Source organism: Lepidochelys kempii, chromosome 16, assembly GCF_965140265.1.
Source record: "Lepidochelys kempii isolate rLepKem1 chromosome 16, rLepKem1.hap2, whole genome shotgun sequence".
Taxonomy (NCBI): domain Eukaryota; kingdom Metazoa; phylum Chordata; order Testudines; family Cheloniidae; genus Lepidochelys; species Lepidochelys kempii.
This window is the reverse complement of record NC_133271.1, coordinates 12,880,727-12,896,287: the sequence shown is the minus strand read 5'-3', so window position 1 is coordinate 12,896,287 and position 15,561 is coordinate 12,880,727. Positions and strand designations below refer to the sequence as shown.

The window sequence follows — 15,561 nt, the reverse complement described above, 5'->3', positions numbered from 1 at the left end:
ATATATACAAAATCACACAGTTAAATATTTAAGCATACAAGGTATTATATATTTATATAATATAGAACTTTAAAGTATAGGAATCAACAATGGCAAAATATTTCTTATGTCTTTGACATAGCTTTTTTTTTTAAGTGACACGTGACCTGTATTTGAAAGACCAGAGGAATTTGGTTTTGTTTTTTTTAAAAAAACCTGTATAAAGAAATTCTGTGAAAATGGTAAAAAAAAAAAAAAACCCTCATGAACCAAAAAAAAAGGACAACTGTTAAAAACTGTATTGAAAAAAAGAAATAAATTAGATGAACAATTGTGTAAATATAAATTAAAAAAAGATGACAATCTTAATAAATAAGCTTTACTATTTACATCTTTATATATTGCTTGGAGACTTAAATTAGATCCGTTAAAAACAAACGAATGCAAAATAAAAACCCAAAATAGGAGCAGCAAACGTACAGGCGTGAGGTACAGAATTAAGGGCTGAACTGTATTTTATCTGTTTCTTTCTTTTTTTTTTTCTCTCATTTTTCTTGTATACAGTAGACCAGTAGAATTCTTGTGAAAATACATCCTCAGCACTTCCTTGGATTATTGGTTGACGTGGCTTCCAGAAAGTGCCAGAAAGATTCCATAATAATAATAATCATAATAATAATAAACATAATAATTATAACAATAATAAAAAGATACAATATGATACATAAATATGGAAGAGCAGTTGGTACTATGAATACATTTTTTCTCTAGATGAGATCACAGTTTTATTTGTAAATATTACACACATATATATAATATTACACATATAATATTATATATATATAGCATATATATCTCTAATATGGCTCAATCCTGCTCCCATTGAAGTCAATAACAAAAAAACCCCAACTTCTTGTTGGCATTGATGGGAACAAGATCCAGCCCAACATCTACAGACAGGTAAATGATTACAGAGGCCATACAATGCAAACTCCACAATGGTTCCAATTCCTCCCTCTTGAATTTCTGGAGAAAAATGTCTCATTACAGCCCTGGTTCTTTGTACTCAGAAGATCACAATGGGTGGCTGAATTGTGACCTCATGGATTGAAAAAAAAAAAAACGGAACCAAAAACATTTTCAGAACTGAGTTCTTTTGGCTCAAACGCAACCCTCATTAGCTCCGCCGCCCCCCCCCCTCCCGCCCCCACAAGGCCAATATTGCACAGGTAGCACCAAGACTCTCTATCTGATGCTAGTCAAGCCAACTCATGCACTTGTGCTTGGCCAGAGAGGAAGCAATTAGATTTTAACTGAATCTCAGAGTTGTAGAATGGGGCCAAAAGGGGGGGGAAACGGTTTGCTACAAAATATTACTACAATGAAAACATCATCCCCATCCTGGTCCCACTATACTCCACTGAGTGTTTGAAAACTGGGCTCACTGGGAACAAGAGCAACCCATTAGCCTTTGCATTAGTCCCTATTTGCCCTAATGAACTGGAGCTCAGAGGGAGTACAGCTTGACAGATTTGGGTCTGCTCTCAGTAAGTCCTGATCAAGCCCCCTTGAGCACAATGGTTAAACTCCATCAATGCTCAATCCAACAAGGTGCAGAACACCCTCAAATTAACTGGAATTAAAGGTGCTCAGTGCCTCTTGGAGGGACTCAGCACTTCACAGGATTGGGCCCCAGGATGGTGTAATGCGGAAGTAACTCAGTTGAAGTCAATGGAGTTACACGACTGAGATCAGAATCAGGCCATGTAACTTGAAGCTATCAAGTCTCTGCACATGGCTTTCTCCCAGCGACAGACTGAACACACCTCTAACTCTCACTGGAGTCTGTGGGAGTTTTGCAGGTGAGAAGACTGCAAGATGAGGCCTTAAGGCAAGGATTCTCAAAGCTGCCCAAGGGAGTTAGACATCAAAGTACTGGCATCTAACGCCCTTAGGAAATCCCAACCTAAGTGTCAGTTTAACCCATTCAGTCACCTCCTTGTTTTCTAGTTTGGACGCAAATGGAAATCAAGGGATGGAATCTAGGAAATGGGGAAAAGTTTAGTGCCCCTAATCCCAACTAATTGGAATTACCTGTCTGATCATTTAGCAGCTTTTCTTTTCTTTTTCTCTCTCTCTCTCTATCTTGTTGTTCTGAATTCAGACTGTGCAGTGATTTTTGAGTGCAGTAATTGGAGCACAGTGAAATACTGGATAAATGTATATGTACAGTTGGATAATGTAAAAAAGCACAAATACACATGTTAAAAAAATCTGGAAAAGATAAATGCAATGAACCCACCCACCCCCACCCTCCAAAAAACAACAATATACCAACCTCCCGCCCCCTCCCCCGCAAGAAACAGAAAACATATCAAACTAGCCTTATTTCCTGGACTTGTCACAAAGCACAAGGGAAAAAAAAAACCAACCCAAACCCCGAAAACCCTCCAGACAATGCAATAAACACTTCACTGTATTTCTAGGGAAATCTACACATAAGTGTCTAACTCTCTACTCAGTTGGCAGAATAACACACAAAACTAGGTTTTGCTCTTCTCAGGTTTGGATCATGCATTTTTTTTCCTTTCTTTTTCCCCCTCCTCTTTCTCTTCTCTCCATAAAGTCTTGTTGTTATTTTTTCCCCCACTTGAATCAGTTGCAGCAAGAAACCGTTGTTTGGTTTTTTTTTTTTTTAATATATTTTTTTTAAACACAGGTAAAACCTAGAACAAACCGACAGTTACAACCAAGTGAAACCAAAACCGGAAGGGAGGTAGCTGGAACCTGACTCTGAACGATCCTCTGGCACAACCCTCCTGTCTCAGCCTTGGGGGGTGAGGGGCAGCAGAATGTGCAAGAAAACATGGACACCAGCGCAGTCCGTTTGGGGGTGGAGAGTAGCAGCTGATCGGGTTTTTCCACCCCGTCACGCACGATTCGCCACTTTCTGATCTAGCTCTCCCTCTTCCTAACCATGGAAGCCATCAGCAGCTGGAGCCAAGCCTGGGCAAAGGCTGCTCCAGGCGAAGATGATCGCCTCACTCAGGGCTACTGTGGGGTGGAGTGTTGGCCCCACATCTCTGGCAATCAGGCAGGTGCCACGGGACCTGCACCAAGTGAGCAGCTGCCTTCAGTGGCTTTATAACTTTTGATTTGTGCATTCGCTTGGTGGCTCGTGTCCCTCCCGCCTGATCCAATGCCCACTGACATCAATGGGAGTCTTTCCACTGATGCCAATGGGGGCTGGATTGGACTCTGAAAGAGTTAACCCCTTATACACCAAAGATTAGATTAACCTTTTCCTCAGGACCGCTGCACAAGGGAGAGGGAGGTTGGGAAAGGGCCCACTGTGGCCCCTCCACTCACCCACCTACGCACAGAGGCAAGGCACAATGGGAGTCTTGTGTTCAGGGAGCGCAAGTGGGCAGAGCTGGGAATCAGCAGCCCCCTCACGCACATGCCAACCCAGGTTTTCTTCTGGTAAACCCCATGGGAGGGAGGGAACGCTGTGCAAAACAGCGCTGACGTCCGCTGCTGGTGCTGTGGGCTCCGTGGGAGGAGATGCACCGCCTAGGCATGCCAGAGGGGAAAATAGCAGCATGGAGGTTCTGCCCTGAAGAGGGGACTGCCACTGCTGGCAGACCGGGGACTGCAGTGCTGTAATTGGCATGTGAGGCTGTGTGGGTGAGAGGCCACACCTCCTTCCACACTAGCCTCTCCCCCGAACGCAAGGAGGACTCAAATCTCTGTGAGCAGCAGCTTGCCCTATCTTCTCCGCATTGATCCCTCTCTATGCAAAAGGGGGCTATTTTGGCCCTGAGTTCTCAGGAGCTCACAACGAGCACGAGGCAAGTATGCGTCTTTGGGACTCTATGCAGGGTGGCATTATAACTGGGAAAATTATATATATTATATATATAAAATTATATATATATATATAAAAACCAAACCCATATTAATACACATCACTGAAAAGTTAGAGCTGCCCCTGGCCTAGCAGCTCTTTGCTCTCTGGGAGGTGCAAGTAGGACATGGGGCACAAAGCAGAGCTCCTGCCAACCTGTTGCGGGCGTAGAGGACACAAGCCGGTCGATAACTGGGGCTTGTGAGCTCTTTTGACGACACGTGAAGCAAACCGCCAGCATGGGGGAGGGGCAATGCCACTGTCTCACATGTATTTTCGTGTGGATGGCGGCCTCAGAAGAGAGGCAAAGGACTCGAGGCTGCAAGCTGCAGGGGATCTCTGTGAGTAACCGCAGCTCCCAGTCTACTCAGCTGGATTTGAGGATGCTCAAGATAAGCCCCCTGAGAGAGCCATGATGCCTGACCAATCCTTTTGTCCTTGGGAGGGCAGCAGTGAGCGCGTGTGTACAGGTGGGTGGGACGCCTGCTTGACAGCCAGGACCGGACCTGTTCTCTGAATCAATAGAGGGCTTTGGAGGTGGGACCCTTCAGCAGATGTACGACACAGTCACTGCCCCTGCCCTCCCAGATTGGAATTGTTTTGGGGCCATCCCTAGTTTAATTGCCATAGCTTTAACGGAGTGAGTCCAGGGATGTGTTTGGCCCTTTATCTTTGAATTCTTAATCTTGACCCCAGTTTCTACAAGCCTGTTGATTTCCCATGTCGAGCCATTTTTACAGCCTCTGGCAGCTCCCCAAGTGCGCCATGGCTAGGGAAGGTAGATGCAGCCTCTGTAGAAGGCTGGGCATTGACTATACTCGACAGAAATAAAGTCTAGGTCTAGTGAGAGGTCCTAAGGCCCCTAAATCAGTGAGTGCCACTGGGATGCCCAATCTGGGCAACGAAGCATTGGGGGATTTTGGTGTCACTGAGTTGAGGAAGAATTCCTCTTCTGGCTTAAAATGTTCCCATGGATTTGAATTTTTTGCTTTCCCCCACCCCCCAAAAAATATTTTTCCTTCCCCAGAGTCTAAAATATCAGGCAAGCAGGACAGTTCATTCTGGCTGCATTGGTTCAAGGGATTGCAGCCGGTTCTAGGATGGCTTCAAGGGGAGCCGTGGCCCTTGTGAATGCACTTAAATGAGCTGCCCAAGCTCTAAAATGCCGCGGCCATTCCCTTGTCAGGCAATGTCAGGCCCGCCTCCCGTCTGAGCCCATTTTAAAGCCCTGCAGAAGGGGGAATTAACCCTTTCAGGGAGGCATTATTGTCAACAGGAGCCCTAAACTACGGGATGCAAATCCAGCCGTTAGTGTGCAGACTTTAGGGATATGTTTGGAATGGGTTGTAGCAGCAATGTCTGCACTGGCTCCACTGGGTATCAGATTGACTCGATGGGATCTGAAGCAACCAGAGGATGCTGAATCCCAATTAAGACATGAATGAGCGGCTGGTGGAAAGTGCACCTTTCCGGACCAGAACTGGAGGTGGGGAGGAAGGGGCAGATGGGAGGTGTGAGGGTAACCTCTCTTCATGCCCTTCCTTTTGGAAGATTCAAAGCAGCTGATCTCCTGCTCTGAAGTCGCTCTGTGGGATGTATTGCCCACAGGCCTGGGAATTTAACACTGACAAACTGGGTTCAAAAGTCTAATCCTGTCCCCAGCCATTCTTTCCACTTGGCTCATGCCTTTGCACTCTCTCCCTCTCCTCCGGCCTCTCCTGTGCCAACAGGAACACGAAAACGTTGTTCAATATAATATACCAAAGGGGAGGGGAGGAGGTTTAAGCAGAACCATTGGCTAGCTGGAGGTGAAGCAGCAAATCTCTTTGGCTGGCTGGTGTCCTGATTTCTTGCCCCAGTGCTGAGGAGAAAACCAGAGGGTCTGAAAGGCAGGTTGTAGGTAAGCTTTAAGGCAGATTGTTTGGTTGCTTGGGGTTGTTGTCACCCTGTCCTGACACAGTAAAGAAACTAGTTGTATGGGACATAGCAGCAGGAGTAGCAGCAGCAGACATGCTCAAACGATAAGTATGGGGGTTTGATTTACCCTCCCTATTCCCTCAGGAGCAATAATCTCCAATCCTCAGTGCCAGCCTAACTCATCAATGCCAGTCCTCAGCCCATCCACCCGCTAGCACCCTCCTTTGCTTCACCACGGGACGGTCTGCCGACCAGCAAACATTTCGGAGTTCTCCCATGTGTAGGCTGCAATTTGCAAGCTGGATGGAGGCCAGTGCAGCCGCGCAGAAAAGCCCCGTACAGTTTGCAAAGCTCCTAGCCTGGGTGTAATATTTTCATGATAAGATAATGCAACCCACTTTTCAGCCGTCTGGCCATTTGGAAAGACATTCGCCAAGATGCACGGTCCCGTGGTGAACCCATCCTAACCTCAGTTCCCTGGGCATGAGATACCTTGGCATTCAGCATCAGTATAAGCTTGGCCTGGTTTCATCCGAGAACTCAGCCTCTTCCATGAATGGTCTGAGTTATGAGCGCTGGAGAGGGGAACGTGTGTTTGCTTTGATCTCAATCTCTCTATTTATCTCTATAAATTTGTATATATATATATATGGCTTGTTTCTCGCCTTAGATCTAGATACAAACAGTTCAAATTAGGTGGGCGCACAACTGCATAAACACATGCTGTTTTGATACTTAAAAGTCTTGACTCGACTCTTTGTTTTTGCTTGTTTGTTGTTTTTGCTATTTAAGATATACTTAATACATAACCCCCCACTTTGAGTTCTCCTTGGACAAAAATTAAAGGCAGACTGGTTGAATTCTAAAGGTCCCTGGTGCAGAAATGCCATCCAGTTGAGCAGCTAAATGTTAAAGACAATACCAAAAAGGGATGTGGTGTCTCTCCGAGCCTGCCTTTAGCGGTGTGATAGTCCATTCCATGTTGCCGGACGTTACCCACGACTGAAGCTGCGTACATCCTTCTGACTGTTCTCTTGAGCGTTGGGGTCTAGGCAAGCACATTCTGCTTGTAGGTCACAGGACATAGGGAAAGGAATAACCTATGGGATAGAGGCAAAAACACAGGGAAGTGCACAAGGAAACACACTTTTCGACAGTCATGTGGATAATTTCATGCCCCTAGTCTTGAAAATCTTGGGCTAAATTCCTCGGGGCAGGCCCTGTACCCCACCCATCACTGAGCACTTAAACAATGATGAAAAGGTGCCTGGGTTTCACCAAGAGCGAGCCTTTAAACTTTTGGTGTTTTCAAAGTACAGAGGCCCAACAACTGAGTGGGTGGGAAACTTGGAAGGAATGGGAGCGGGAGATATTGCTCTGTGCAAATAAAATTTCCTCATTGTCTGTTTAAAGAAGAGCGTGCAGTAGTCGAAGTAACAGCCTGGAGTGCTTGGCTAACAGACATTGATTTCAGCCTATTGCATCATGGCATTTACATAAAGAGAAGGGGGTGGGGGAGAGTCCTGCTTGCCTGAAGTGAATTCCCAAGAGTCTCTCCCATCTGCGCAGACAGAGTTAATGACCTAATTCCCCTCCCCCAACCCTTTCCAGGACAGTGCTGCAACCTGTTCAAATGTTCTCGGCAAGTACAGCAAGCATTTGCTCACTCTCATTCGCTTGGCTCTGCTTCCACATGTTTGCTTCCTTGTTTTATATGCACTTTTCTCCAGGCCATACAGCTCGGATCTGTCTGTTCCCTATCTGAATCCATCCATCACTGGCACATGGAAGAATGTGGACCATGCACTTACACACATAGTTACCATTTCTGTCCATGGAGCTATCCCTTCCGTACGTGTGGCTGCGTGTCTGTGTACAATGTGCCTTTCTCTTTACACACACGCACAGGAAAGATGGGTGGGTGGGGCGGAGGGGTGGGGGGGTGGGAATCTTTATTTCACAGCGAGGCAGCCTGAGATGGGGACACAATGCAGCTCAGAAAAGAGCTCAGATAGCCAACGCCGGGCACGGATTCAGTGCTCTCCAGCACCTCCACCCAGCACATCTGACTTCACCTTCACAAACCTTAACCGTTCAGGTGGAGTCAGGACCCGGTTTGGGGTCAAACTGTGGCACTGCCCAAAGAACTGAATCAAAGACTGAGTGACTGCAACACGTGTGAAGGGAAGAGAAATGTCAAGAGTCTAAAAATAAATAAATTCAAATAATAGAAATCAGAGAATTTGTAGAAACTGGAGAAAACAGGAAAAGCTAAGAGGATACTTTGTAGCCTAAAGGTATAAGTATTTGCTAGGTAAGGCATAGGCACAAGTTAAGGCAGTAAAGCAATGAGCTTTCAGGCGTGTAAGGGTGTATTAATTATATTAATTACTTAAGAATTCCCAGTTAACACACTGAGGTTTGATAGTAAATACCTTTACCCATAGTCTACAACTTGGTCCATCCCTAAACCAGTCAGGGCAGGACTACTGCAAACTACAATGTCCCAAATATTCTGAAATGAGATGGTGGAGTCTATTGGGTAGAGTGAAGACCTGAAGTTCATTCCTGACTGCTGCTGACTCACTGTTTTGCCTTGGCCAAGCTCTTCTGTCTCTGTGTTTCAGTTATTCTCCCTGTAAACTGGGGATAATGCTCCTTTAGAGATACCATCAGTGCAGCATTGTCACTCTTTGGAACTCCAGAGTCAAGAATGAGAACCCTGGAAGATGATGTCTTCAAAGAAGCATGTTACAGGTATGTAATTTCCCTGTATGCACCTCACAGGGCTGTGCCGAAATATTGACTTTTGAACTTCCTGGCTCTCTGGAGTTCGTTACAGTTTGATGTCAGTCTGGTGTTCTTTTGAAATGAAGTCAGTGGGCCTCTCCTTATAGCCTTCCCCCCTCCATCAGCCCCTCCTTCTTTGTTTTCTAACAACAATTACAAGGACGCGTGAAATCAGAACTGGACAATCTCAGGTCTCAATACAGGGTGAAATGCAATGGCCAGCGATATACAGGAGGTCAGACTACATGACCTAATGGTCCCTTCTGGCCTTAAACTCTATCAATCTGCAGAAAGAGAATAATCCCTCTGTACCGTGAGAGCCTCTGGAGAGGGAATGTCTTCCTCTGTGTTGTCCAAAAAGAACCCTACAGTCTGCCCTATAGGATTCTATACTGAAATAGTCCAACTAGGCCAGTAGTCTGTCCCCAACAGATGCTTCAGAGGAAAGTGCAAGTTCTCTGCAGTGGAACAACATGGCTATAAGGGGACTTTCCTCCTAATCCAGTGAACGGTTGTGTTCATCTCTTTATACCCCTTACATATTTTTATCCTATCTAATGTAATGTTCCCATTGTCTAATCTTCACCACAATGATATCTTAACAGCAGCGAGACTCCCGGGATAATTATACATTCTATAACGATGTACTGGACATTTATATGGATAAAGAGAACATCCACAGTCCTATCTGACAGGATACAAATCTTTAAATGCTCATGCTTCAGGGCGTAAGCCAATCGCTCATTGATAGGGAAGAAAAAGGCAATGAGGACAGGTAAACTCAAACACGCATGGCTAATCTCATGACTTCAGCACCAAAAGAGCAGAGGAGCAAGGCTTGCATTCTCACAGAGAAATAACAATTAAAACATATGGTTGTTCCAAGCCCCCAAGATTTTCACAAGTATTTAGGCACCTAAAGGTGCAGAAAGGCACCAAGTAGATTTCAAAAAGTTACTAGCTACCTAATTCCCACAGACATTTAAAAATCCAGCCCTAAGCTCTTTGGGAGCAGAGACTATCTTCTCCTTCTGTGTTTGTACATTTCCTGACACAACAGAGGCCTGGTCCATGACTCAGGCTCCTAGGTGCTACAGCAATACAAACAAACAACATTAAGAAGAAGCTGCCTTCCATTCCTTGTTCACTGAGCCATGCTCCGGTTAGGTGCTTGAGCCCAGAAAAACACACTCTAAAATGAACTGGATTTTTTTTTCCAGATAGCTCTTTAAGGTCCCAAGTCATTAACAGAATATATGACTAGCACTGACATGTCCAAATATATGCATTTAATCTAGACATTATACATTTAAAAACGAATCTGTTTTCCTTCATTTAGCTACCAAGACCTGCGCTCCCTTGTGTCTCCCCTTGCAACAGTTGATGCCTAACACCCAGGAATGCTGCTGTAGCAGGAGAAAGACAGAATGTTAAAAACTCAGGTCTTGGCTCAGTGATTGTTGTGAAACAGACAAAGATACTGTATCCACAAACAAACTGATGTAGGCAGAGAACACCACAGCCCAAGAGGGGACATGGAAAAGGGGTTAGGGGAGAGAAATGAGAGCGCATAACACATATACACACACTAGCATATGAGAGATGAGCCAGAACCAAAACCAAACGACCGAACCACAACGAATTCCAGGGACATATGGATCAAAACCGGAATGCTGGTCTTTGAGCCCATCTTGAATGCACACACACATGCACAAACATCTGAGAGATGGGCCAGAACCAAAAACCACAGGACGGATTAGCACAGAACTCTGGGGAATTTTGGGTCAAAATCTGTATGTTGGTTCTTGGGTCTGTCTTTAATGCACACACACAGTTAACAAAAGGAATCAAAGGCACCTTGTCCTCATCATGCACATAGGCTAAGCCTGACAAAGAGACATGGAGAACACAGAGCAAACATTATTCTGGAATTAGAGCATCCACACACAGCTATTCAAGAATCAATATTGCATTTTAAATTCACATCCCACCTTAATCCAAATTATCTTTCAAATGTAGATAAATCCTTATGTTTCTAATCCTTTTCTGAATTTTACCGAGCATTCGGTCTCAATAAAATCATGTGGCAGTGAGTTCCACATGTTAAATGATATGATGTGTAAAAACTGCTTCCTTTCATCAGTTTTAAATTTCTTGCCTTCCAGCTTCATTGGAGGGGGAGAGGACAGACAGACATAGAAAAAGAGAGAGACCACCTGTATGAGGACATTTCACCCTTTCAAACCTCTCTGTCAGCTCTGTGACACCAAGGCTCAGAGGATCTATTTGTGGTTCACAGCTAGAAGTTATTTTTTGTTTGTCCCCCTTTCTTTGAGCTAAAAACTCCATATAATTTGTAGCCAACTTTACATCCATCACAGGCTATAGAAGGGATATAACCCTCTTAGAATCATAGAATATCAGGGTTGGAAGGGACCTCAGGAGGTCATCTAGTCCCACCCCCTGCTCAGAGCAGGACATAATCCCCAACTAAATCTCTGCAATCTCTGATCTAAGAGCCTTATCCAGAGCCTGCTGAAGTTAATGGGAATCTTTCTGTTGACTTCAGTAGGCTTGCGATCTGGCCCTTAATTTATGCGCCCATATATTACATGACAGGTCCTGTTCCGACGGTGAAGAAGCATGGCCACTCTGAGTCCTAGAGGAGACAGCACAAAGACAGGAGACACTGATGCACGGCTGGGATCCAGTCAACTAAATGGACCAGAGGCAGCTTGTCCTCCTCACGGTGCAGCTACGGATTGACACACAGCTAATGCTATCCAGACTCAGATAACCCACTGAGAATCACTGAGAAAGGACAATCTGGAGGAAACAGATGGGAATGCGTTTGAGGGTATTACTCGCCTCCTTCCCAGGGTGAAATCCCAGGCAGGTACCGAGAGGGACGGGAGAACAGTAACACAAATAGCCTGATTCTTAGCCCTCCACACCCTCTCCCCCACCCCCGCTTCACACTGTGGCTTCAATGCACTTACGGCTGATTTACACTGGCATAAGTGCTGCTGTGGGGGTGGGGAGGAGCGTCGCATGTCGGGAAACAGCGTGTTGCTAGATAGAAGTTGAAATGTTTGCAAAATCTCCCTGATGTGACTAACTCTGGAAGTATGAAGAACCCCCACGTCCATCTCCCCTCCTATGGATAAAAGTGCTGGGTCAAGATAAGCATGGCAGGCTGCGGCAAGCCGTTCTCAGTGGCCGCTCACCTCCCCCCGGTACCCTCAGAGTTCACACACCAAGTGGGGGCTTTGTTCCCTAACAGGGCTCTTAAGCACAAACACGTCTTGTACTTTTCTTCTCCCTGGTTTTTGGCATTTAGGTCACCAGGGCTTTTCTAAGATGACGCAAAAATTGACTTTTAACTCTTTGGGCTGGTATGCTGGGTTCACTCCCAAACCAGGTCAATGCACCCTCAGGGCCTGGGAAAGGAGAGATTAAAGTTCCTCAGAGGCCCAGTACAGGATGGTATGTAAGGTTGAGAAGGCCTGACTTGCCTCTCCCACAGTTGTACATCCAGAGCTATCCCATTGATGTTCATGGGCCTGACTCTCTTCTCACTCATCCTGATGTAAATCAAGAGTTACCCCATTGAACTCAACAGGCCCGATTCGCCTCTCATTCACCCTGGGGTGTCAATCAGGGGTAACTCCACTGAAATGAATGTAATTACATTGACATAGACCCAGCATGAGAGTAGTGTCAGGCCCTAGAGGGTATGTCTACGTGGCAAAAATTGACTTTTAACTCTTTGGGCTGGTATGCTGGGTTCACTCCCAAACCAGGTCAATGCCCCCTCAGGGCCTGGAAAAGGAGAGATTAAAGCTCCTCAGAGGCCCAAAGGACGGTATGTAAGGTTGAGGAGGCCTGACTTGCCTCTCCCACAGTTGTACATCCAGAACTATCCCATTGATGTTCATGGGCCTGACTCTCTTCTCACTCATCCTGATGTAAATCAAGAGTTACCCCATTGAACTCAACAGGCCCGATTCGCTTCTCATTCACCCTGCGGTGTCAATCAGGGGTAACTCCACTGAAATGAATGTAATTACATTGACATAGACCCAGCATGAGAGTAGTGTCAGGCCCTAGAGGGTTTGTCTACGTGGCAAAGAAAAACCCATGGGTGGCCTGTACCAGCTGACTTGGGCTCACAGGGCTCAGGCTATGGAGCTGTTGCATTGCAGTATAGACTTCCGGTCTTGAGGTGGAGCCCAAGATCTGGAATCCTCCCACCCCGCAGGGTCCGAGAGCCCGGGCTCCCGCCCAAGCCTGGAAGTCTAACTGCAATGAAACAGCCCTCAGCCCGATCCCCACGAACCCAAGTCTGCTGAGACGGGCCAGCCGCAGGTGTCTAGTTGCTGTGTAGACATCCCCCTAGAGTAGGGGAGGATGAAATAAGGAGGTCAGTAACTTACTTTAATTCCCTGCTCTTCATCTGCGTTCGTAATGCTGACAGTCGAGGGGCTGAAATGAGCAAGGGAGCCAGTTTGGCAAACCACACGGAGTGTGAAAGCAAGCAGCTCTGCCGCTCCGCAATCAGCTGTGCTTCCAATCCGTGTGCTACTGATTGTGAAAACATGAATGTAATTAGTCTAAATAAGCACCAAAGATTTCAGAGCAGCCTGACCACCCAGAGGCAAATAGCTGGTGTGCAGAAAGGAAAGCCCTGTTCCTTGGTTTCTGTAACACTTGCTAATGAAGCAAGGTTGGGTGGCTGAGCAAACAGTTAGCAGCTCTCCAGGGATTGCTGTGTGTTGTGGGGTACCCACAAACATACAGCATTTCTCATACCAACCAAGAATTTGCTCTCAGGATAGACAACACGGGCTGCAACCATCACTGCGTTTAATGTATTGCTGTCTGGAAAAGGATCCTTTTGGTGTTAGGCAAACCAACTCTGAGCCCTGAAATGGCCACTCAACCACCCATGACCAAAAATGCCCTCACATGTCACACAACCACTTGCTAGCAAGGACCAAACATAACAAGTAAGCAAGTTCACCCGAATGCCTGGATAACACAGTGCACTTGGAGCACATACTAAACACTGAACCATTTCCAAACAAAGGAAGTAATGCTTTTATATTGCATCCTCTGTTCCTTCATGCACCCTATATTGTACCTCTCTAGCTAATTACAGTGAACGGGAACAGCCTGCCAGGGGCACTGGAGGTGGCATGTCAGGGAGATCCACTCTTCTGGATAAGCATCGTTTCCTCAGTGGCAGCTAGACCACTGGCTGTGTGAGCTTTCTCATACCCACGTTCTAAACACTGCCAGTTAGGACTGTTGGCTTCAGGCAGAAGAGCAGGAATAGGAACATTGCAAGAAAGCACCATGTTTCAGAGATGATCAGACTTGGGTATTTACATCTCCAGAGTACTCACAGATTGTCACTTTTACTTTTGGCCACAGAAGATGGGTAGGGATCCACTGGATCCCACTTTGGGGTGGGGGGTGGGATGGACGCACTCCTTGGAAATGAATGCTGATACTACTGCAAATTAAAGCAATATGTCTGCTCAAGGCCCTTTGCTTTATGTCCTGGTTTCTTGAGTGAAGAGGCTCAGATAAGTTTCCATGGGTTTTGGATAAACAAAACGTTGGATGAACCTTGCCAGGTTCTCCATCCAGCACTAGGCCTCATTTGTTTTTTACTGAGCCACTTTGTGGTTTTTTCTCCATGGTGTGCACCTGTTTCAATGGAACATCAATCGGCGGAAGATTTGGCATTCTAAATGGAGATTTGTGCCAAGGTGATGTATCCTTGGCATTAGGGCAAAGTAGTTGATGTCTAACCTGAGCTGTGAAACTGTCTGAGACAGATTCTCCTTTCAACTGCACTGTGGCTACCCTCCTTGTGATGAAGTGGAGTGGCCGGGATGTAAGTGAGAGGAGAATGTGGCACTACAAATACCGTCCAGTTTTGCGGAATTTAAAGAGCTTATTCTTCTGGGTTAGATTCAAGTTGTGTACCTTGAACAAGTTGCAGGGACTGGGATGCAGAATATTTAACACAGAGTGTCCGTAATGATAGTTTAGAATGAAATATGTGACCAGGGCCCATTGAGAAATGATTTTGATCTGCACAAGTTCTTTCTTGCCATGCTTGTCAAGCGAAAACTCATAAAATGGAAAGAAACGAGGAAAGTAGTGGAGGAGAAAGGCAACTGGACAGGAGAAATCCTGGGGGAAGAAAAAAAACACACCCACAACAGGGGAGTAGTTACACTGCAAGGAGTTGTTAAAGTTCCCTAGGGAACTTTTGGAGGATCTCTGAAATTAAGTCATGGAAGACAGGTGAGATTCCAGAGGACTCAAAAAGGGCAAATATAGTGCCAATCTATAAAAAGGAGAATAAGAACAACCCAGGAATTTACAGACCAGTCAGCTTAACTTCAGTACCCAGAAAGATAATGGAGCAAATAATTAAGCAATCAATTTGCAGATACCTAGAAGATATTAAGGTGACAAGTAACAGTCAGCATGGATTTGTCAAGAACAAATCATGTCAAATCAATGTAATAGCATTCCTTGACAGAATAACAAGCCTTGTGGATAGGTGGGAAGCTGTAGAAGTGATATATCTTGGCTTTAGTAAGGCTTTTGATACTGTATTGCGTGGCATTCTCATAAACAAAGTACAGATATACAACCAAGGTGGAGCTACTATCAGGTAGGTGCATAAATGGTTGGAAAACCATTCCCAGAGAGTAGTTATCAGTGGTTCACAGTCAAACTGGAAGGACATATCAAGTGGGGTCCCACAGGGATCAGTTCTGGATCCGGTTCTGTTCAATATCTTCATCAGTGATTTAGATAATGGCATAGAGAGTACACTCATAAAGTCTGTGGATGATACCAAGCTGGGGGAGGTTGCAAGTGCTTTGGAGGATAGGATTAAAAATCAAAATGATCTGGACAAACTGGAGAAATGGTCTGAAGTA

At 45.5% G+C, this 15,561-nt stretch overlaps 1 protein-coding gene and 1 long non-coding RNA gene across 5 annotated transcripts in view; one reads left to right on the top strand and one right to left on the bottom strand.

Moving 5' to 3' along the window:
• Positions 1–2,333: 2,333 nt before the first annotated feature.
• Positions 2,334–15,561, bottom strand: part of PAPPA (pappalysin 1) — a 228,109-nt gene continuing 214,881 nt past the window's right edge. For 2 of the 4 annotated variants that reach the window (XM_073313934.1, XM_073313937.1), the window contains one exon: positions 2,334–6,903. In XM_073313934.1, the coding sequence (XP_073170035.1) occupies positions 6,796–6,903 (108 nt within the window). In that variant the 3' untranslated portion in view covers positions 2,334–6,795. Of the gene's footprint in view, positions 6,904–8,063; positions 11,751–13,029; positions 13,079–15,561 lie in introns of those variants that run through there. The other 2 variants (XM_073313936.1, XM_073313935.1) reach the window with 2 other exon arrangements.
• On the top strand, positions 5,676–14,064 carry LOC140899095 (uncharacterized). Its single transcript, XR_012155216.1, has 3 exons — positions 5,676–5,786; positions 8,431–8,560; positions 11,213–14,064. It is a non-coding gene; the product is annotated as an uncharacterized lncRNA (long non-coding RNA).